We start from the raw sequence: 22,861 nt of genomic DNA, 5'->3' as shown, positions 1-22,861 counted from the left end.
ATTGGTGCAGAGTCATGACTATTACAACCATAAAAAAAAAGGGTAAAGATCCCTCTGAGAAATTGCAGCAGCTGAAACTGCAGACCATATTGGACCACCACTTTAGTGAGAGTTGGTATTGTCAATTGTTAATTTCTCTTGGGCAACAGCTAGATCAGCTCAGAAATAATATCAGCCTTGGGAGTGGATGAAGTACTTTGCACAGAGGAGAAAGACAACTTTTATACCTCCACATCTTCCAAGCCCCCCACCAACCCCAACCCCCACCCCCCCAAAAAAAAAAAAAAAAACGAAAAAATAAATAAATAAAGGCAGTGCAGAGAGAGAGACAGAGCAGTTTTTGAAGCTGCTGAATCCTCCCTTACTCATCCATACACCCAAATTCACAAAAGCTAGAAAACTAGTTCACTCATACATCCAACACCCCGAAACTCCACCATATTACAGCTAGAAGATGATGTGGATGTTGTTTGAGCATTGAAGATTCTAACATTCACAATGTCCAACAGATGGCATAAGTCCAAAAAGCCTTTTTTTAAGGGCAACATGCATTCCCAAGTATCGCCAGCCAAGCTTGTTAAGGGCCTTATGCTTACCTATGACCATTTGTCTTGGGCACGCTGGGTGGGTAACCATCATGCAAATACTAGTGTGTTATATTCCTTTGATAGAGTAATGCCTTGGTGGAAAACAAGAGTACGACTCCTCAATCACATTGATGTTTCCTACAGCTAGAGAGAGTGCATCGGATGGATAATCATCATGTAAATGGTAGTACAGATTTTATTCATTGAGTGTGTCAATGCCTTTGTGTAAAATGGGAATGACTCCTTGGTCAGTTTTATGTTTCCTAGTGCCGAAACTAAAATAGAGTAACAGTTCTTTATGGGAGGGTGAGTGTTCATTAATCATTATAAAACTCAATAGCAGTAAGACTAGTGAGTTTTACAAGATTGATGAACACTCACCCTCCCCTAAAGAGCTTTATGTGCAAACCTCATCCTGGCACTAGGAAACATCAAAGTGACTGAAGAGTCATACTACCTTATTTGGCATACAGAGAAACAACTAGTAGAAAATAAACCTACACTAGTATTTACATGATGGAAACTCATCCCAAACGCATAAGACAAGCAGTCACATGCAAGCATAATGCCCTGAATAAGCTACGCTCGTGATGCTCCCCCACTTATGCGGTCGGCGTCCTCATAGACTTTGACACTAGGTACACTTCAACTTTGTCTACGAACGGTTGCATATCTTTCGCAAAATTCTAGCTGATTTCTTCATCACCAAGGTCTTTCCCACTAAGAACTCCCGCCGCTTGTTCCTTGAGGATATGAACTCTCCATCTACAAGGATATCATTAACTTCACGTATGTCAGGTTGCACTGTCTTCAACTCGGCTCTGTTTGACTGACTTCTGCTTGGATTGTCGGTGTTGGTGTTGAATGGCTTGAGGCAACTGACGTGAAACACAAGATGCACTTTCATCCAAGTCAGAGTATGAGGCCTCCCTGACTTTGGCCAAGATGGGGACTAGTCCTTCATATTGCGAAGTAGTCTCCTATCTCATCCTCATAGTGACCTGATCTGTTCGGGATTAAGCTTAACAAGCACCAAGTCACCTACGTTGAAGTGCTGCGGTCTTCTTCCCTAATCTACCCACTTCTTCATCTGCTTATAAGCTTTCTCCGGATAGGCTCAGACAATCTCTACATTCTATCTCCATTCTCTAGTGAAGATGTACGCCCTGGGACTCTTTCCTCTGTATGGCTTGCCCACTGTGCGAGGCAACAGCGGTTGCTGACCTGTAACAAGCTCAAAAGGGCTCTTATTGGTTGTTGAGCTCCTTTGGGCATTGAAACAGAACTGAGCCACATCAAGTAATTGCACCTAATTCTTTTGGTTGTTGACAAAATCATGCAAATACTCTTCCAGTAGCGCATTGAATCTCTACGTCTGTCTGTCTGTCGTCGGTGATAACTCTCAGAGATTTCAAGTTGCGAACCAAGGATTCAGAAAAGTTTTGTCCAAAAGTTGTTGGTGAATCTTAGAGTCTCAATCACTAACAATGTCTTGGGGAACACCCCAATATTTCACAATTTTCTTAAAAAACAAGTGTTGTCTCCTCTGTCGAACAGTACTTTGGCATGGCTATGAACGTACCATACTTTCAAAACCTGTTTATAACCACAAGTATAGACCCTACATCTCCCACTCTGGGCAGGTTGGTGATGAAGTCCAGTGAGACATTTTCCCATGATTTGGATGATACAGATAGGGGCTCCAGCACCCCTGTAATCTTCCTCCGCTCCACCTTGTCTTGTTGGCAAGTGAGACAAGTTTGGGTATAATCAAACACATCATCACGCATGTGCGGCCAATAATACCTTTACTTCAGGAGTTTTGTCATTGGAATCGTTCCTCGCGAACCTCTACAAACTTCCTGTAATAATTGGTAAGGTCAAGAAAGGAACGCAACTCCTTCACTATCATGGGGACCTTCCATTCTTGAATCGCCCTTACTGTCTGTCGTCGGTGATAACTCTCAGAGATTTCAAGTTGCGAACCAAGGATTCAGAAAAGTTCTGTCCAAAAGTTGTTGGTGAATCTTAGAGTCTCAATCACTAACAATGTCTTGGGGAACACCCCAATATTTCACAATTTTCACAAAAAACAAGTGTTGTCTCCTCTGTCGAACAGTACTTTGGCATGGCTATGAACGTACCATACTTTCAAAACCTGTTTATAACCACAAGTATAGACCCTACATCTCCCACTCTGGGTAGGTTGGTGATGAAGTCCAGTGAGACACTTTCCCATGATTTGGACAATACTGATAGGGGCTCCAGCAGCCCTGTAATCTTCCTCCGCTCCACCTTGTCTTGTTGGCAAGTGAGACAAGTTTGGGTATAATCAAACACATCATCACGCATGTGCGGCCAATAATACCTTTACTTCACGAGTTCTGTCATTGGAATCGTTCCTCGCGAACCTCTACAAACTTCCTGTAATAATTGGTAAGGTCAAGAAAGGAACGCAACTCCTTCACTATCATAGGGATCTTCCATTCTTGAATCGCCCTTACTTTCTCCATATCCCTTCGGATATGACCTAGCTCAATCACACGACCAAGGAATTTGTTGCTCCACTGAGCGAAAGAGCACTTCTCTTTCTTCACATACATATTGTTTCCCCTCAGCCTGTCGAACACCTTTCGTAGATACTCTTCATGTTTCCTCTAAAACAACACCGATGCTCCGAGCAGTGCTTTGACAGGGCGAACATATCCCATTTCCAACTCATCAAGTTGTTTCCTCTGCTCTGCTAGCTTTGGAGGCACCATCCGATATGGCCATTTAGCAAGTGGATTCACTCATGGCAACAACTCGATCTCATGCTCCACACCCCATTCTGGAAGCAAGTTATGAGGCAGCTTATTTGGCATCACCTCCTTATACACATCCAACATCACTTGGATGATCGTAGGCACCCGCTCTTGGCCTACTTCTTCATCTACCACCACCGTGGCTAGATATGTCTGTTCACCCTTTCTCAATCTCTTCTTGAATTACATGGCTAAAAGGAACTTCTCATCGTCTCCTTTCGTCACAACGGCTTGCACCATGCACAGGTGATCTCCCATCAGACATAGGGAACCAGTAGAGGCTTCAGCACTGCCTTCATGCCCCTCAATAATTCCATTCCTAAAATGATTGGAAAGTCATCTAATGGCCCCGTTGTGAAATTCGCATGACCTTCCTACTGCCCAAGCTTCACAGTCACTTGCTTGGCTACTCCCAGAGTAGGCTGGGTTACAGAATTAACTGCTTTCATGCATTCCGTATCTTTCTCCAAGGATAAGTTGAGTCTCCATGCTTCCAACTATGAAACAAAAGTATGAGTAGCCCCAGTATCCACCATAGCGCGGGTACTCTTCCCATTGATCCTCAAGTCCACAAACATCAGTCCTTTTGCTTGTGCAACTTTTGGAGCTTTCATCTGCTTTTACAATGCGCTCACCTGACGCATTGCACCCACCCTCAGGGTATCCTCTTCTTCCCCATCGCTTTCCACCACTTGTCCCGAAGTGGAAGCTTATAAGGCATTAAGTGATCCCTTGTGTGGGCACTCCATAACTCTGTGTGGGCACTCCATAACTTTGTGAGGGCCTCCACACAAGTAGCATGAAATTTTCCCCTTTCCATTAGGTGTGTTGAACCCTCGAGACGATGAAGCTTCCTTTGAGGTTGATGCCCTATAGTTGGCTCCCCCACTTTTGGGTTTGCCTTTCTTGAAAGACTTTCCACTATTTCCACCTCCGCCAAACTCTTTGGACGAAGCGGTATTATCACCAGCGTAGTCAGTCAAGCATTCCATGGCAACTTGTGCGGTGGACAAATCTTGAACTCTTTGCCTATAAAGTTCAGTTCTTGCCCACGACTTCAACCCCTTAAGAAATAGAACAACTTGTCCCTCTCCGACATGAGCCTTATACCCAACATCAAAGCAGAAAATTATTTCACATATTCCCCGATTGACCCAGTATGCTCAAGGTCTCTCAGCTTTTTCCTAGCATTATACTCAATGTTCTAAGAAAATAATTGGGCCTTGAGCTCTCTCTTCAAGTCTACCCAATTATCCACTAGACAGCTTCCATTTTCAATTTCATTGTACTTGGTACGCCACCACAATTGGCTTCACCAACCAAGTACATGGTCGCAATATCCACTTTCATCTGTTTTGAAGCCGTCCTCATAGCGCAAAAGTAATGCTCCATATCAAACAAGTTCTCCAACTCCTTAGCACCACAGGCACCCCCATACGTCCTGGGTTCTAGAAACTTTGTCTTGCTAAACTCCGAAGCATTAGAGTTTCCCATACTAAGAACCATCATATTCATCTTTGAATCTAGATCAACTATCCGCGATTGCAAAGTTTCCACTGTATGGTGAAAGTCCTCTGACATTTCACCTATCAAACTTGCTTGATGCTTTTGTGATCCTATCACTTCATCAACAAGTTCCCTCAACCCATCTTTGTGGCCACATTGTTAACTGTTGTCTCAGGCTCTCAGCCTATGCTTCTAGCACGCTAATTCTCTCAGCATTGGTTGGTGCCATGGTCATTTACCAAAGCTTTCCCAATCCCACAACGAAGGTAACTAAATTCACGTTACCATTGACTTGGCTTTGATACCAGGCGTCACGAGCTGACTATTTTCACACCTTTGTGAAAGGACCGTGCAGCACTAACTAAAGCACTCTTGCTTAACTAACCAACCTATCGTTTACCACAATTCATCCACGAAACACTTTCATTAACATTCAATCAAATATCAGCGGAAGCAGTAAGCAATTATGAAAGTAGTGGCAAGCAAGCAGTAAACATTGAAGCAATGCAATTCATTAACAACACCTCCGTTAACATTGTGTTTAGCGAGGGAAGCAAGTATGCTAAACACGTTGACAATAGCTAGTGAGTTTTACAAGATTGATGGACACTCACCCTCCCCTAAAGAGCATTATATGCAAATCTCATCCTGGCACTAGGAAGCGTCAAAGTGTCCAAGGAGTCGTACTGCCTTATTTGGCATACGAAGAAACAACTAGTAGAAAATAAACCTACACTAGTATTTATATGATAGAAACTCATCCCAAACGCACGATACAAGCGGTAACAAACAAGCATAATGTCCTGAACAAGCTAGGCTCGTGACTTCAACATGAGAAACTGGATATTTGCTAAGCTCCATCCTGAAAAAATAGTCACCACAAGATTGTGATAGAAGGCTAATTCAGCCTAGAGAAAGGTGCACCTTGTGTTTCAAGCAATTCATCCCAAATGCTATATATCCAGCCAAAAGGCAGTCAACCAAATCACCGCTTAAGACCTCAAAATGAAAAGTTGGAGAGATCCTAACACAGAGATTTCACATCATCGAAGCAACAACTACACAAGTTCTTAGTAAAGTGGAATGGCCTCAAAGATGAAGAAATCATATGGATGTTAGTGGAGACATGCATAAATTTATGGATAAAGTTGAACAATACTTAATATCAAAGCCTACGAGTATGACGACTGCATAAGTGGAGTCCTAAAACCATGCCCACTTTAAAAAGATTCCCTAGCGTACAAAACCCTTAACTATGACACAAGTACTTAATTTAAGTATTGCTCACAGTAAGTATTTATTTTCATTCCAAACGGGGGCTAAGGCACCATAAAGCACAACATACAGCTGATCATAGCTCACAATGTTCAAATAGAACATATAAACATTAGACATGATTCTACTGCGCACTTCTATGTGTGGAGATAGGGAGGTCTGAAAGTGTACACGTAGAAGCAATTTTAATGCCATAGAGCTTAACAAAGTCATCTCTGAATTTTCTTGGGATTTAGATGCCACAGCCGCTTCAAATGACATTGGCCAACATAGTGTTAATCACTAGGTTCCCCATACTCCTTGAACATGTGTCGGATACCAACATCTGTTTGACAAATGAGAAATTATTTTTTTTCTTTTCTCACACTTTTTAGACACAGCTAAACATAGTGTGACAGCTGGGATACTTCTGAGACCAAAATGTGGTATTTTTTCCCCTTAATTCCATCATTGTCTAGAACACAGTCAAGAAAAAAAATCAAGGAGACAGTAAAGTGATGCAGAGACGCTTCAAGCTCTAGCACCCTGCAAGACTGTGAGCATGCACAGCGGCACAATTCACCTTAGACCTCCCAGGATTCACTGGCACTGCCAGAGCAGCGACAGACCAGAGGGAGTAAGTCGTTGATTTAGCTTCTTCAGTTCTTTGGCTCTGGTCCCCCCAAGACCAAGCCATCTTCCAGACAGCCACTTTGTATTTTTCCCCCTAATTTCTGATGAGCCAATGAGCCATCACCCGTGTAAGCGTGGCAAGAGTCCTTTGGCTCTCTGCACTTTCTCTTTTTTTTTTTCCTGCTTACTGAAAAAACATTTGATGGATGAACCTGGTGGCTGGTGGCTGGTGGCGGATGGCTGAAGAGTGATGGCTCACTGCCAGTGTAGGCTCTTTCCCTCTCATTTTGTGTAAACTGATAAACACAAAATTATTTTTAATTTACTTGTGTTGTTTTTTTTTTTTGTTGGATGGTTGTGATGTTGATTATTATCTGATATGAATATATCTAATGAATATACAACTGTAGATGGAATTTATTTGTAGCATGTGCATAAATTGATGCCTATATTTCATTTTAAATTAAAATTACCCAAATATTTGTCATCTGAAAGGAAGAACATGCATATATATAACCTAGATTAATCACCGTATCCATGCCATGCCATATTCTTTTTTTTTTTTTTCCAAATTTCCAGAACAATATGTTGGTATTGGGTTGTATCCATGTCACATACCGATATTGGTCCTTCTTAGGTTAACCACAACCTCACACTTGGCTAAATCAACAAGTAAGCTTAAATTGAAAATAATACCACAAAACTTACTTTGGGATATATTGTATGTGCCACCATCTCCTAAGGAAGGTCTGAAGACTACTACTTTCAAGATGGACTGGGTAAAGAGCAACAGTGTACAAATTGGATGTTTACTATTCCTATGGAGGAGAGTAATGGGAAAGATTTAGAAGCTCAACAATTATTGGATAGCAGGGATTATGGATGTCTGATCGTGGAGGAATGAAGTTTGCCTGAAAAGTGGTATAAGAAAGGTGAAAAAAGGCAGCTAGAATTAGCAAACCTGCAGTGTTCTGTGAATTATGACCTCTTGGGTCATGTAAATGAGTTCAGAAACCACACGTTCCTCTGGATCATCATAACATACTTCCACATATCCACTCAGAGGAAGGTATTTTCGACAGAAACTTAAAGAGGGGGTTTCTTAATTAGTTAACATTAGGTTTTTCCTTCACTTTTTTCTTTGTGTTGGTGATTTTTCCCTTTCTTTTTAAGTATTTCTTCTTCCTTAATATATTTTCTGTAATTATCAAGAGAATAAAAAAAAGCACAAAAAAATCCAAACCACAGAAAAAACGATGCATGTGCATTACCATTGTCCTGATGCTGCACAACAATACAATTTTGTGGATGGGTCATAGTAATAGCCCAAACTGCTGCTGTAGTAGTACCTGAGGGAAGTGGGGGGAAAGTTCAGTGTAAAATTTTTTAAATGTAGGACAGGTAATGTAGCACAGTACTGCTCCTAAATAAATCACAAATACAAAGCATCACAGCCTAAACATCACATTTTTTTTCATAAAAGAATAAATGCTATTAAGAAAAAGAAACAAACCAAGGGGAAAAACCATACTCCACAAAGAGGAAGAAAGAAGAAGAAGAATTAAAAAAAAAAAAAACAGTAAAAGTAAAACTCCAGCCCGCAAAGCTTTCTAATCAGCTTGAAAAATCAGTAGAATTCACTACTTTAAAACCTCTAGATGCAAAAGACCACAAGGAAACAAGAAAAATATAGTCTTGTAAAGCAACCACAGAGACAAAAGCTCATCCCTAAAAACAACCAAATACACTAAACTTCATTCCTCTCCAAAATCCAAACTCAAAAAGAAAACAAAAATCCAAAGAGCAATGCAAGAAAAATGAGAATGAGATAAAACACATCAAAAGCACATCATGCAAACATTAAGATATACAGCCTTTATAAGACCTTATTTGCAATAGATTGTAGAACTGTCAGGATTGCTAACCAAACATTGGCCTTGGCCTTAAGACTGAACCTTGGCTTTCCAACCACAACTTTACTACAGGGAAACATATGGGAAAACAACTTGGGTGAGGAAGAAGATTCACAAGATTATTGAAGAAGTGAGAATCTAGCATTCCCAACGGCAACCCCTCCAAAAAGAGCAATAGAAGCATTAAAAAGAATAAAGATGTTATAGAGGCAAGTGAAAGCCATACAAAAAGAAAAAACATCTCTCCAAAAATTCCTCATATAAACACAGAGAACCATCAACAAGAGATCAATTTGAGAAATTAACTTCAATAACATTCTCATCGTAAAACTAGAGCCTCTAGAATCCCATCCATTTTCCTAAAAGCCAAAGTTGCTCTTAATCACATTACGTCAAAGAGAATTGACTTCCAAGGGGAAAAAGTCATAGCCACTACCTCACTAAGGCAGTGTTCTTACACCAAATTACCCAGACCTAAGCCACCCTCAGAACTAGGCCTCCAAAGCACTTCTCAACTACCAAAACGGCCCCTCTTCAGTCTTCTCCCCCTACTAGGCAAAAGAAACACCCCCCCCCCCCTCTTGCCTAAAAATAAAAATAATAATAATGACAAAATAAAAATAACTCTCCAACTTAGCTGCAACCTTATCAGTCAACCACATTCTTCTCCACTGACCCTAGACAAGGAACTTGTGGAACCTAGTTCATCCTTGACTGGACAGCAGGGGGTTACGAAAATTCAGTTGGAGGGGAGATTTGGGCTCAGAAAGGCATTAGAGCCACCAAGGAGAAGCAAAAGGCTTTGGACTTCATCCCTCTCGCCATCTTTCGATGTGCTTGGAAAAAAAATAAAAAAATAAAAAAACAAAAAAGAAATAAGAGACCCTTCAAAGATACAACTACTCCGCTTCAGACTTGCAAATACCAGTGGATTGCTGCTGTTTCTAGCGGGCTTAGTGGGAAAATTGTTAACAATCATAATGTAATCCTTGATGTTTGTGACACTCTACAGAGTGGTTGATGTTTTGTACAACAGGTTGGCATCCCCTTGATGCCTTGCCAATATATTTTCTCTTTACTGATAATAATAAATTAAAAAAAAAAACTGCAACCTTATCAAGAATCCTGAACAACCCAAGGAGTAGAAATCCCCCACCAAGTATCAAGATGCATGGAAAGTTCAGCAACCACAAGATCCCAAAAAAGCAACTATTCAAGGATTACCACTCAAAGGAACCCCTAATTAAACACCAACTACAACAACAAATCAAGCTAAAGAACCAAAATCTACCAACAAAATAAGAACTGGTGAAAACAATATCAAGCATTCCAATTCTTGGAATCCTGAACCCTCTCAAAAGCCAATAACAAAGCCAAGCCCATTCAAGGATTGGGATTTCGGGGGTTCTAGGGTGACCACCAGTATGAAGACCTTTGACTCCATCATCCAAGACTGGGGTTAAGGATTTAACTTTGGCTAACAACCACTTCACCTGGCTAGCCTTCGGAGGTTGGATTACTTCTTCCCTCATCCTGTACTAATAATTTTCTATTCACCAAAAGACACCTTCCTGAATGTTACTCAAGAGGTTCTGCTTAGAAAAGTTTCAGATCACTGTCAAGTCCTTTTGGGTGCCAACTGCATTCACTAGGACCCTAACCCCCCCCCCCCCCCCCGGGGGCTCTTCTTTCTGTTTTTAAACATCTGGTTGATGCATCCTTCTTTTAGGAAGTGCATTAACTCCTTATGGAGAGGGAGCAATGTTCAAGGGTGAGGGGGTTTTATATTTATAACTTGAAGTCTGTGAAAAGCAAGCTGGAACCATGGAATAGAGATATTTGGGATATTTTTGGTGATCTGAAAGAGAGAAAAAAAAAATGATCCTAGATGAGATCAAGTGCTTGGATAGGTGGGAGGTGTGTGGCTTGGCAGGTGAAGAGGACAAGGCTAGAAAGAGTAAGCTTAGTAGGATTTGGATGTGATCCTTTTTCAGATAGGTACAAGCTGGAGGCAGAATTCTAGGATGCAGTGGGTGGAAAGGGGGACTGCAATACCAAACTGTTTCAAAAGGCGGCCAAAGGGAGGAGGAAGAACCTTATTAAGAAGTTACGTGCAGGAAGTGTGGTGCGGAGATTACGGATTTCTACAGGAGGTTCTACACGGGGAGTTGCATGAACAAGCTGATGATATAAGGTTTTGACCTGAGTCCTATCAATGAAAACCTTGCTATCTGGCTAGAAACGCCTTTTGATATTGAGGAGATCATGGGGAGCAGTGTTTGATATGGACAAAGATAAGACTCTAGGGCCTGACAGCTTCACCATGGCTTTCTTTCAGGATAGCTAGAAGGTAATTCAGGAGGATATAATGTATTCTTTCCATGAATTTCGCGGGAATAGGGTGGTGAGGAAGAATGTGAACTCCACTTTTATTGCTTGTCCCTGAGTTGAAGCGCTCTAAGAGGGTGAGATTTCTGACTAGTTACTAGTCTCTACAAAATCCATGCCAAGGTTTTATCTAATAGGCTTAGAGGGTTGTTAGGGAGGAAAGTTGCTCTAGAACAGTCTCCCTTCATTAAGGATAGATGGATTCTAGATGCTGTCCTAGTTGCTAATGAAGGGTGGAGGAGGGAGGGAGGCGTGCCTTGCTCAAATTGGACTTCAAAAAGGCCTATAACATGGTAAGTTTCAGTTTCTTGGACTAGGTATTAACTAAGAAGGGTTTCGGATGGGTTTGGGGGAAGAAGATGAAAGGATGTTTTTCCTTGTGACTCTGTCAGTTGTTGTGCATGGCCAACCTAGGGAGTGGTTTAAGGCCTCACAGGGATTGAGACAAGAGGATCCCCTTTTCCCTTTTCTCTTTACACTTGCAGTGGACGTGTCGAGTAGGCAAGGAGGAGGTTGTAGTCTCCCATCTCAACTTATTGTATCATTGACACACTTTTCTTTCTCAAATATAGCAAAATTTTGAAAAGTTCTTACCTAACTGAAAAAATCTTTGGGAATTCGAATCTAAATATAGTACTACAAAATTTTGAAAGGTTCTTACCTTACTGAAAAAAAACTTTGAGAATCGAATCTAAAGATCAACATGTTAAAAAGTAGGGCAGCAACTATCAATCTTTAGGTAGGTCCAAATTAAAAGGCTTGGCTGACTTAACTAGTTCCAGCACTTTGGAGTAGTCTCTTGACTTATTTGGGCCACCCTTTTGGAGATAACCCTAGTTCCTCCTCATTTTATGACCCAATTGGGGAGAGACTGGGCAATAGGTTGGGGATTGGAAGAAGGCTTACTTGTCCTTAGGAAGTTACATTATCAATGCTGTACTTTCTAAATTCCCATTTATTTTCTCTCCCTCTTTAAAATTCCAGCAGGGGTGGCGGAGGCTTCAGAGAGGATTATGAAAGATTTTTTGTTGTAAGGAACAGCAGAGGTAGACCTGGCAAAGCGGATGGGGTCGGTTTATCCGTGGCAGATAAGGCAGATTATCGGGTAAAAAAATCATAATCCATATTCGACTCGTTTAAGTGGCGGATTAGGCGATTTCGGGTCGGATAATTCATGGCGGATGGGCGGATAATCCGACATTCTCAAATATAATTTTATTAATAATTTATTTTTTGTCATAATAAATTAAGTTGTATTCGATAACTTGCGATTAGTTTGTGTATTAATTTGGAGAGTTGTTTTACGCTTAGCCTACTATTAATCAAACAAACCTATAACAGTTTTCAATCATCATTTTTCATGAATCATATATATTACCAAGAAACTGCTCCAATACCCCTCAAATTTTACATACTTTCAAATAATAACTCTTCACAACAAGAATAAATGTGTAATAATATATTTTACGAATTAACCTTCACTCTTTCAAACAGCTCATCTCCTTTTTTTCCCTGGTACAACAGTCACTTTTTTCCCAGCACATCAGTTTCCAATCTTCTCACAATTCTGGGTGTTTCAAATGATAAACTAATTTCAAAGTTGAATGTCTAAAATATTCCCACCATTCCTCAACTCCTCTAAAAAAATATAAAAGTCATAAACTAATTTTAATATTGAATTCCTGAAATATCTTCATAATTTCTCATCTTTTCTAAATAATAAGACATTTAAAGGCCGTAGAGTGCACACGTAATGCTTGACCATGGCTAGTGTGTGTGTGTACACTCTAATGAATTCTTAAATAAGCATATCTGAGTTCATACTGAATGTATATGAGCATTGGCCTGTTTATCTCTTTTATTTTTTATAGCAAATGAAATTTCATTAACAGGGAAAGAATTTACAAGGGAGAATAAGATATTTTCCAATAAAAATCTAGGAGAAAACAAGAAAAAAGAACTAAGAACAACAAAAAGAGAAAAAAATCAAACCAGCAAGTTAAGATATTTTCTAATAAAAATTTGGGACAAAACGGAAAAAAGAACTAAAAACAACAAAAAGAGAAAAAAATCAAACCAGCAAGTTTCTCCAGTCTCTTTGTAAATCCAAAATACTAGCACCCCTAAAAATTTCAAACCCAATGTCGTGCCAGAACCTAATGACAGATTTATTAGATCTGTAGAACAACTGAAGAAGAAGAAGAAGAATACTTACGAGTTACGAAGGGACCGAAGGGTATTCTGTAGCTGTGTTTGTGTAGCAAAAGCTCCTACAGCCCTGCCGGTTTGAAGCCCGAAGGGTTCATGACGAACTCACGAAGGCCACAACTGAAGCTCGAAGGGTCTCCGTCTCTCACTCTCTCCTCTCGTGCTGGCTCTCTGAAGTCCGAACAAAGATGCTCGCAACTCATCAGTCGCTCACGGTGGAGAATTGAATAGGGCAGCAGCACTCTCTGGCAATAAAATCCAGGCTCCAGCTACTGGTTGATCAGATTCAGGGGCTTGTGATTCTAGGGCTCGAATGGAATAGGGGTTGTGACTTGTGAGGTTGTCGCTGTGATCTAGGGCTCAAAATCTCAAATGGAATAGGGGTTGTGAGTCTTGTGACTTGTGAGTTGTGAGATTGTCGCCTGTCGGGCTGGGCTAGGACTTGAGAGTGGGATTGTGGGAGAGGGCTAGAGGTTGAGGCAGTGAGGCGCTGAGCTAAGCGGGGCATGTAGGCCGTGTCCATGTGAGCACTTGGGCAGTGGGCTCACTGGGCTGGGTGTGTTAAAGCCTTCAAGGGTTTGGGATGGGTTGTAGCTTGTTGGGCTTTCCTAGGTTAATACTGTAAGCAGGTTGGAGGATATCCGCCGGATAAACCCGACCCGACCCGCTAAGGGGACGAATATGAAAATGAAAAACTATATTCGACTCATTTAGCAAACGGATAATTATAAGTCGGTTAAAACAGGTCGGATGCGGTTCGGATTAATGGATTTTTATCCATTTTGCCAGGTCTAAGCAGAGGCTAAGAGGACCATCTTGTTAGCTAGGATAAGGTTAGAAAAACTAGGTACGACAGGGGATTAGACCTCAGGAATGTGGCATCTAAAAACATCTATCTAGTTGGAAAATAGCTTTGAAGGTTCACCTCTCTAGTAGGAAAATAGCTTCGGGCCTTGAGAATGTTGATATTCATGTTGGATGTTTCAAATTAATATATATATATATATATATATATATATTTGTTTGATAGTCTTTGATTTTATTTTGAATTAAATATACATTAAATTTAATATATTAGTTTTCACATTTTTAGAATATTAACTATTATGTTGACAGTTTCGCATTTATGATGCTTGAAGTTATACTTAATTTTACCTATATAAATTGTGACCCAGATTCATTTCAAGGTATGTTTCTTCGAAATAATTTTATCTTCTACTCTTTCTTGAGATTTATATTTTGTTGGCGAACCTCAATGACACTACATCTCCTATAGCTCTACTATTTGTGAGTGCACACAAAACTGAGCCAGCTGAGTAATCCTAGAGGTCGTTAGCGTAGCACCTATATGCAACCAAATATTTTCTCCATAGGTGCGAAATCAGCTTTAAGGACAGTGGTCTTTCCATGCCTCGACTTCTGATAAGTATTTGTATTTTATTTAATATTAATTTTATTAGTAAATATTTTTCCCTTTATTATATTTCCAACAATCTTAAAGTTGAGCGCTATTATCTATTTTAGAAGGGAAAAAATTGCATATATTGAAATTTTTCAAAAAAAAAAATTATAATCTATTCTTTCCCCAATTATATGATTACATGATTTTTGCAAGGCACGTAAATTTCTTATCTTTAATTGTGAGAATTGAAGTATTTTATTATTCTATTCATATGTGAAATTGGCGGTGGTTCATAAATATGCAATTAAATTAATATGCTCAATAATTTATTATTAATGTTTTTGCAAAACAAGATAGGTGCAAACATGGTCTTAAATTTCCACGAAATTATCGAAATTTCCTATTTCCGTCACCCTCGAAATCTAAATGGCAGTCGATTTCCGTCTTGCATAATTTCCATTGAAATCTCAACGAATCATCCGAAATTTATCAAAATCTCGAAATTTTAGCGAAACTTGTTGAAATTTTGACTATACGATGAAATTTCGTCATAATTCAAATGAGAAATTTCAAATGAGAAATTTATGAGTGAAGTGAAATTTCTATCCTAATTTATTTTATCGAAACAAAAGTTTATTACAAGTGCTTTTGAAATTATATGAAAAAATAAACTTACAATAAGATTTTATTTAACCATTCATGTATAAATTATCATTATTTGTATAATAAATAATATTCAAATGATTTATGAATTTCATTTGTATTAACTAAATATATTTAATGTACATTATCTTACAAATATGTTTGATACACGTACTATTTTATAACTTTTCCACCTCATACAAAACATAGATGTATTTAATTTGTAATGTATTAGTCATAAAACTTATATTATTATGTTTTTTAACCATTTCTAAAGTTTCACAAAGAATTCCATGTTTTACTACGAATTTCCATTATTTTTTCAAATCGAAATCGAAATTGACATCGAAATCAAAATTTCCATCGAAATTTCAGTTCTTTTGGAGCTTTGAAATTTGAGTCGAAATCGAAATTTAAGACCTTGGGTGCAAATGAGGCACAGTATTTGTATGAGAATGGTAGTGTAGTAATGGAGTCACCTAACTCCACGATCCTTAAATGGCACATGAAAATTAATTCAAGTATGATAATAATACACATAGATGTGTAATTTTATAGTGCATTGTTCAAGTGAATAACAGACACATAGCCATAGTATTGGCTTTGCGAACTAATCTGAACTAATTGAATAGCCAAATTGGGCTATTATTAGTGTGATCACAAAAATGTGGGGTGTACCTAATACTAATATGATCAAAATATGAGAATTAAGAAACAGCTATTGATTAATAAATTCCTTCACTAGAGGACTAGCTAAAATGCTAATAGAAAACAAACAACGAGGGGGATGTGTCTTAAGCCCTTAATATAAACTAATAATAATGGCAACCCAACCTATGTGATTGCAGATCCCATAAATTATGGTTCAATGGATAATTCATTGAGTAGTTTGGATTACTTGCTTTGATCATCCCTATGGTGTTGGAATAGTGCAATCGCAATGATTGTGAGGTTGAGTTTTTATCTCTTAATAAATCCATATCCTTTGTTAGTTGTTGTGTTTCGTTGCATTTACACACTTGATGGATTTACTTGTGTGAGTATGGAAGTGAGGCCGCTTCCTATGAAAGATTACTAAGCTACAACTTTCTAGAGCACTCATAAATATCCAGGAATAGTGCATGTCTTATTCGCACCAACCCGCAGGAGTTTTGTGTCTAGAGGTATTATATGAGTGATATGTTTATAGTGTTACGCTAAAAGAATTTGGTTCAAGAATTTAATATTCACCGAGTTCTTGTAACTCATAACATATTTTCTTTAAGTGCAATTCGAAGCAAAATATATCATCACCCAATGCATTACATCTCGCGGGTTACCAAACACTGATTTTTATCTTCCTTCGTTTTTTTTTTTTTTTTAATTGAACCATGTGGGGGATTGTTGATATTTATGTCCGATGTTTCAAATTAAAAAAACAAATTAGTTTAATAGTCTCAGTTTCATTTTAATTAAATATACGTTAAATTTAATATATTAGTTTTAAAGTTTTTAGAATATTAACAACTATTTTAACGGTTTTGTATTTATGATGCTGAAAGTTATACTTAATTTTACCTATATAAATTACGATCCAGTTTCATTTCAAGATACATTTTTTCAAAATAACTTTATCTTCTACTCTTTCTTGAGATTTATGTTTTGTTGGGTAACTAAATGACACTACATCTCCTACTATAGCTATGGTGTTTGTGAATGCACACAAAATCTTGCCAGCTGAGTAATCATGGTGGTCGTGCGCGCAACGACTGTATGCACCAAAACATTTTCTCCGTAGGGGCGAAATTGGCTTTAAGGACAATGGTCCTTCCACACCTTAACTTCTAATAAGTATTTGTATTTTATTTAATATTAATTTTATTAGTAAATATTTTTCCTTTAATTACATTTCCAACAATGAATAGTAGTTAGAAACAAGTATGATTTGCATCGGAATGGATGCAATACTAGAGGATGCAGCAATGCTTCTCATACAAGCCCTTGGAAATTCATCTCTTAGGTTGCCCACTTATTCTACCCTCTTACTCAATTCCAAGTTGGAAAAGGAAATCTTTTTCAGATTTAGGAAGATATTTGGGTGGGAGGGGGGGCCTTACACTTACGTCTTTTTCCAGGGAATGTCACTGTCTTTAGAGGGATTGGAGGAGCAGCTTTATTGCAGTTATCTCTTGTTTCTTTTAGGAGAACTTCTCATCCTCTGCCCCTGGTAACTTCTTCTCCTTCCTGTCAATGAATTTTTTTACCTATAAAAAAGGGCGCCACGGGCCATAAGGCTCCCTGCTTCACGAGGGTAAGGGGAGGGTCATACAGTGTACGCAGCCTTACCCCTACTTTTATGTAGAGAGGTTGTTTCTGTGGACTCAAACCCATGACCAACCAGTCACAAAGGAGCAATCTAACCATTGATCCAAGGCCGTTAATTTTTTTTTTTCCTACATATATAATAATAATAATAATAAAAGGTAAGCACATTTAAAAATGCAACCCTATCATCAGAATTCTTTTAAAAAGAAAGTGTCCACTGGGATTTAAAAGTTATGTAGTCCATATAACAATCAAAGACCCATTCAGAGTTAATTTCAGGAACATTTGAGTAAACATTTTAAAAAATATGCAACTATTTGTAGACAATTTTTTTCTTAAAAGAAAGAACATCAAGAAAATTCTCCCAAGCCTCTCCCAAAAATCTATGTTCAAAGGATCTATTTCAGTTTGTAAATTGGAAGTTCAACATCATAAAGAGTTTTACTTCACTCTTCCATGCACATTAAACAGAGTATAAGCCAGTATGCTACTATTCTTCTGCCGGCCAATCCTCTACCAAGTCTACAGCTATTTAGAGCTTCACCAAGGGTACGCCAAAACAGAAAACAGGTCCACCACTCATATATCACTTCACCAAGAATGGATGACTATAATCAAAAAAAGTAGCAGACAAATTAAGGAATCATTTGAAACCACATATAGAAAAGTACTTTTCTGAAAAAAGTACTCATCCAAAAGTACTCTTAAGATTTCTTATTAAAAGTACTTATTCAAATATGTACTTTCGATGGAAGAATACTTTTTTCAAAAAATATTATTTTCCTCAAAAATAAATAGTTTTGAAAAGTACTTCCCAAAAAAAGTACTTATTTAGGTGTAAACCAAACACTAGTAATTGATACAAGTGTTTAATTTATGTACTTTTTTCATAATAAGTACCTTTTTTTAAAAAACAATTTTCCAAAGAGTGGCTAAATGCAATTAGAGAAAAAAAGTTACATGACGAATTAAAATAACAAACAGGTTCTGTTTTTTTCAGAAATACTTTCACAAATATTGGTGTTTATTAGATAGCAGTATGGCAGCAGGTTATGCATAGGGGCATTCAAACAGATAAAGAAAGACATTATTTTCTTGCATGATTGGACAGAAAGGAATCATATAGCCTTCAAAGGGATAGAAACTTCTCTTATTATGGTAAGGGAAAGAAGGCTTAATTTTTTCTTGTTATTATTAATTTTTTTATTTTTTGGTTTAGTGAGCAGCATCTTGTTGATATATGCTGCCATTGATTTTGTGATGCTATTTTTCTTTGTGAGTACTGCTTTTGTGCTTTGGCTGCAGCACTTGGTGCCATTAGTGAATCTTCTTCTACTGCCTATTAAAAGAAAACAGACCAAAAAGAGACTACAACCTAAAAGACCAAAAAACAATCCTCAAGATGGGAAAAAAATGAAAGATCAAAAAATAAAATATGAAACCTAACTAACAACTGAACATAAGAACCCCTCTCTTTAAAACCTTGCTATTATAATTCATGAAGCACTTCAAATTTACTAATTCACGCCATCCCTTCTTCAATTTCCTCTTACCCCATCCAACTGAACTCCGTACCTCCAAGATCAGATGGCCACAAACCCATCTCATCCAACGATTGTTGAACCTCCAAGTCCTTTGGATCATCCTCATCCACTGAAGTTGGCAAATCCCATCCTTGCATTGCTGCTCCTTACCTGTTCCATCCTCCTCAAATATTAAAGTACCCTCCAAACTTTCCATCAGAGATGGTGGCACGTGTGATAATTCCCCAAGTCAGTCAGATAATTCATAATCATAGCCACATTGTTCTCAAATCTCAACCAAAATCGAACTGCCCTCAGCCGCAAATTAACTAATATCAACACTATCATTATCCTAAATATCACCCCATTTTACTTCTCCTTCCCTTGCTACTCCTCACATCTGTAATTCCCTACCCAACACTCTGGGGTTTCATAAACAGAATGCTTTCAGCATTGCTCCTAACGTCTTTTTCTGTGGTCCCAGCAAAATTATCTCGCCTGTCCACCCAGTATGCATTAACTCTCTCGAAAATCCTTCAATTATCACTCACACAACTTCTTGATCAAGCTCAACCAACAACAGAAATCCCAAGACCAGCCAAATTGCCAGTGTCCATGGACAGAATCTGCCCTGCAGGATTCAACCTGTCAATGCCCCTGAGCTGCATAATGGAAGATTCGGATCTACGTTTCTGCAATATGGATGTAGTGTTACCCTGTTCTGCGAAAGAGGTAAGGCCGCTTCCTCCTTCTCCACATGAGAAATAACTGTACTCAGTTTATCAATCCCATTCTAAAACTTGAAATGGGCAGATTACCTTTGTTTATGAGGGTTAGAGTTTTGTGCCTGAAAAGGAAACCCATTTAGCCCTCTAACCTTCTTTGAGCTAAAGTTGGAACCCTCTAAATTTGATACCTCTTACTCACCACACAGTTAACACTTGACACTGCCTCAACCCACTGAATGTTGGGCTTCTCAACTTTCGAACTGGGCTGATATTTGGGCCTGCCCCATGCCTAAGCCGTGGGAACAGCCCACTTACTCAAAAATTGGTCAACAAATCAAGCACAATAGATAATGCCCCTAGCCCAGACCACTTCATTGTCAACTCCTATGAATCCTCTTGCAAAACCCTAGCTGGTAATGAGCCACTTGCCCTCTTCTGCAACTCATCCTTCTGACTTCTGAGAATCTTCCTCTGCAAAATCTCGCCACACTTTAAACAGAGATGATCATTTTCCTGCATTAGCATTTCCTTCCATGACCAAGGTACTCGATGCCTCGTAGATAAACCTTCCATGGCATTCTTTGATTGCTTAAATAAGCACCATTCACCAAAAAAGGAAGACCCTTACCTGAATCCTCCATCAACATTCAAACCTCTCTCACAAAACTCCTCCAAGATTGCACAAACACCCAAAATGAAAGCAGCAAACCTTTTCCAATTCGGCCCAACCCTAATTATAAGAATTTTCCTCTCCTTGTCAATCCAATTCCCACCCAATACTCCACCCTCCCAATCTTCCAAATCATTACCCACTACTAAAGCCATCTGTACACAATTGAGCTACAGTAAAGAAACCCTAACCCATTGATTACATGCTGGATTTCTATTAAACAAAGAAACAAAACCACCCTTTCCCTAATCTCTCTAAACTCATCCTTCGATCTGGACTGTACTCCAAGATCCACCTTCTCTCATGACAATCAGTAGCCATTATCAATCAAACAAACAGGAACAAGGGCTTCAAGATGGAAAAGAGGAGAGGGAATGAGAATGAGAGTGGCAACCATCCAGGAGAAAAGCCCCAAAACTTCATGCGCATAATACCCACATCATAAAAGGCACGTCCACTGCCATAATACCTTCACTTATTTCATTAGACACTAAGCACATAATGCAGATATTTGGGCTTAATACCTTATTAGCCCCCCTTGCATGCAACAAACCATTAGTATCGGTTCTGTTTATTCAAATATGAGGGGCAAAAGAAATAATTAGCACTTCAAACTACAAAAGCCAGAACATGCATTCCGAGGACTTCTTAGTAATGAAATGGACTGCAGCAGAGTTGTGACAATCAAGTCAAACCCATTGGGCAAGCTGCCATTGTTGAAGTTAGGATAAGGCTCTATGATTGCACTAAGGTTAAGGGGTCAAGCAACCCAACATAATACAAATCCCACCCTTAAACATTGTATAATAATAATACTAGGATATGGAACATGTGCATATTTCATAATTGTGAACTAATAAAAACAGAATGATGGAATGGAAGCATAGGCAAAACAACATATTAACCCTAATCCAATTGGTTGCTCCTCTCTAAAGAAAAGAAACCAAGTGCTGCATCCTCGATTATTCGAACAATTCTTTATTTTTTACATCACTCCTCCAATTTTTCAAGATCAAAACCTAATAAATGAAAATGAGAATGCAGAATAATAGCCAAACTAATAGATTAACCTAATCACATCTGTTATGCTGCACTCTTGATATATTGTTCAACTTTTCAAGACCAATAGGATTTCACTTCAAAACACATTGAAAAGGATACAACATGCTCATTTCTGTGCATATACCTTTTTTTCATTTCATCATTACATCTGAAGTTTCTTTCCTTTTTTTGAGATAATGAGATAAACAACAAGACATCAAGAGATAAAAACACAAATAGAGAGGGAAAAGATAAGATGACTAAAATGTTTACACTAGAATAAATGTGCAAACACAATGCAAATCATTCAAGGAGATACCACTAAAATAGCCCAAAGTGAGGCAAAAAAAGACAACTCTAGCCAACGCGATGCATAGGTTAAATTAATCCTAAAACACCCGTGTTCTTTCATTCTACAACCCCCAGAGAATTCCTAGAGTATCTTAAGCCCTTACAACAAAGCCAATAGTTATACCTCATTTGCCTTTCAATGTCTCAGGCTCTTGAGTGCAAGTTGCACAAGTATGAGTCTTGAAAATGGTCACTTCATGTAAAAATAATGAAGATTGAGACCAATCCTCATAAGACTCAACAGGACTAGCACTAGCAACATGTGTCTCAATGTCTTCTAATGTTTATGTGAACTCACTCTCCTTGTTTCTCTCTATTTCCTTGTCTACTAGCAAGATTTAGACACTGGTTGTTTAATCAATCTGATTAATGACACTGATTCGATCAACCCATGCTCCATGTGAGCTAAAAAAATATAGATCAGAATAGTTAAATTAGAGGGAAGGTTGGGTTGAGCTTCAAGCAACCTATTATATTATTCAAGCAAACCTCTGGGGTGGCCAAGGTTTCACTCCCATAGAGGAGTTTGTGTGTAGTGTATGCATGTTGGCTGTGTGAGTTGTACATATTAAAAAAAAAAAGATACGCATGGTTTTCTAACTACAGTATATTGGTCACGCTGCAGAATTGGAATTGCATCCAAATTATAATTGAAGCATTAGGCTTGCACAAAGAATGTACAACCTCAAATCAGGCATGCAATGACAATTCCACATTCACAAAACTATTTTAATTTAGCTGGTCAATTCTGATTCCCCATCCCCCCCCCCCCCAAAAAAAATAAAATAAATAAAATTCCAGCTCATTTCCATGCACCGACAAGGATATAAAAAGAATTCATCAAAATAAAAATTATTTTTTAAAAAAAATCTAGTTGCATGCATTTTACCCTCAACCCATCCCTCAC

General features: G+C 38.5%; 1 protein-coding gene across 2 annotated transcripts in view; it reads right to left on the bottom strand.

The window, feature by feature from the left end:
• Positions 1 to 22,861, bottom strand: part of LOC131163802 (uncharacterized) — a 33,371-nt gene that overhangs the window by 725 nt on the left and 9,785 nt on the right. Inside the window, exon 9 of one of the 2 annotated variants that reach the window (XM_058120559.1) lies at positions 8,056 to 8,133. The exons of the other annotated variant lie outside the window; for it this stretch is intronic. Coding sequence (XP_057976542.1) covers positions 8,056 to 8,133 — 78 coding nt within the window. The remainder of the gene's footprint in view (positions 1 to 8,055; positions 8,134 to 22,861) is intronic. 2 annotated transcript variants of the gene reach the window in all.

Source organism: Malania oleifera, chromosome 9, assembly GCF_029873635.1.
Source record: "Malania oleifera isolate guangnan ecotype guangnan chromosome 9, ASM2987363v1, whole genome shotgun sequence".
NCBI lineage: Eukaryota > Viridiplantae > Streptophyta > Magnoliopsida > Santalales > Ximeniaceae > Malania > Malania oleifera.
Note: the sequence above shows the minus strand (reverse complement) of the source record. Positions and strands in the feature narration are given on the sequence as shown.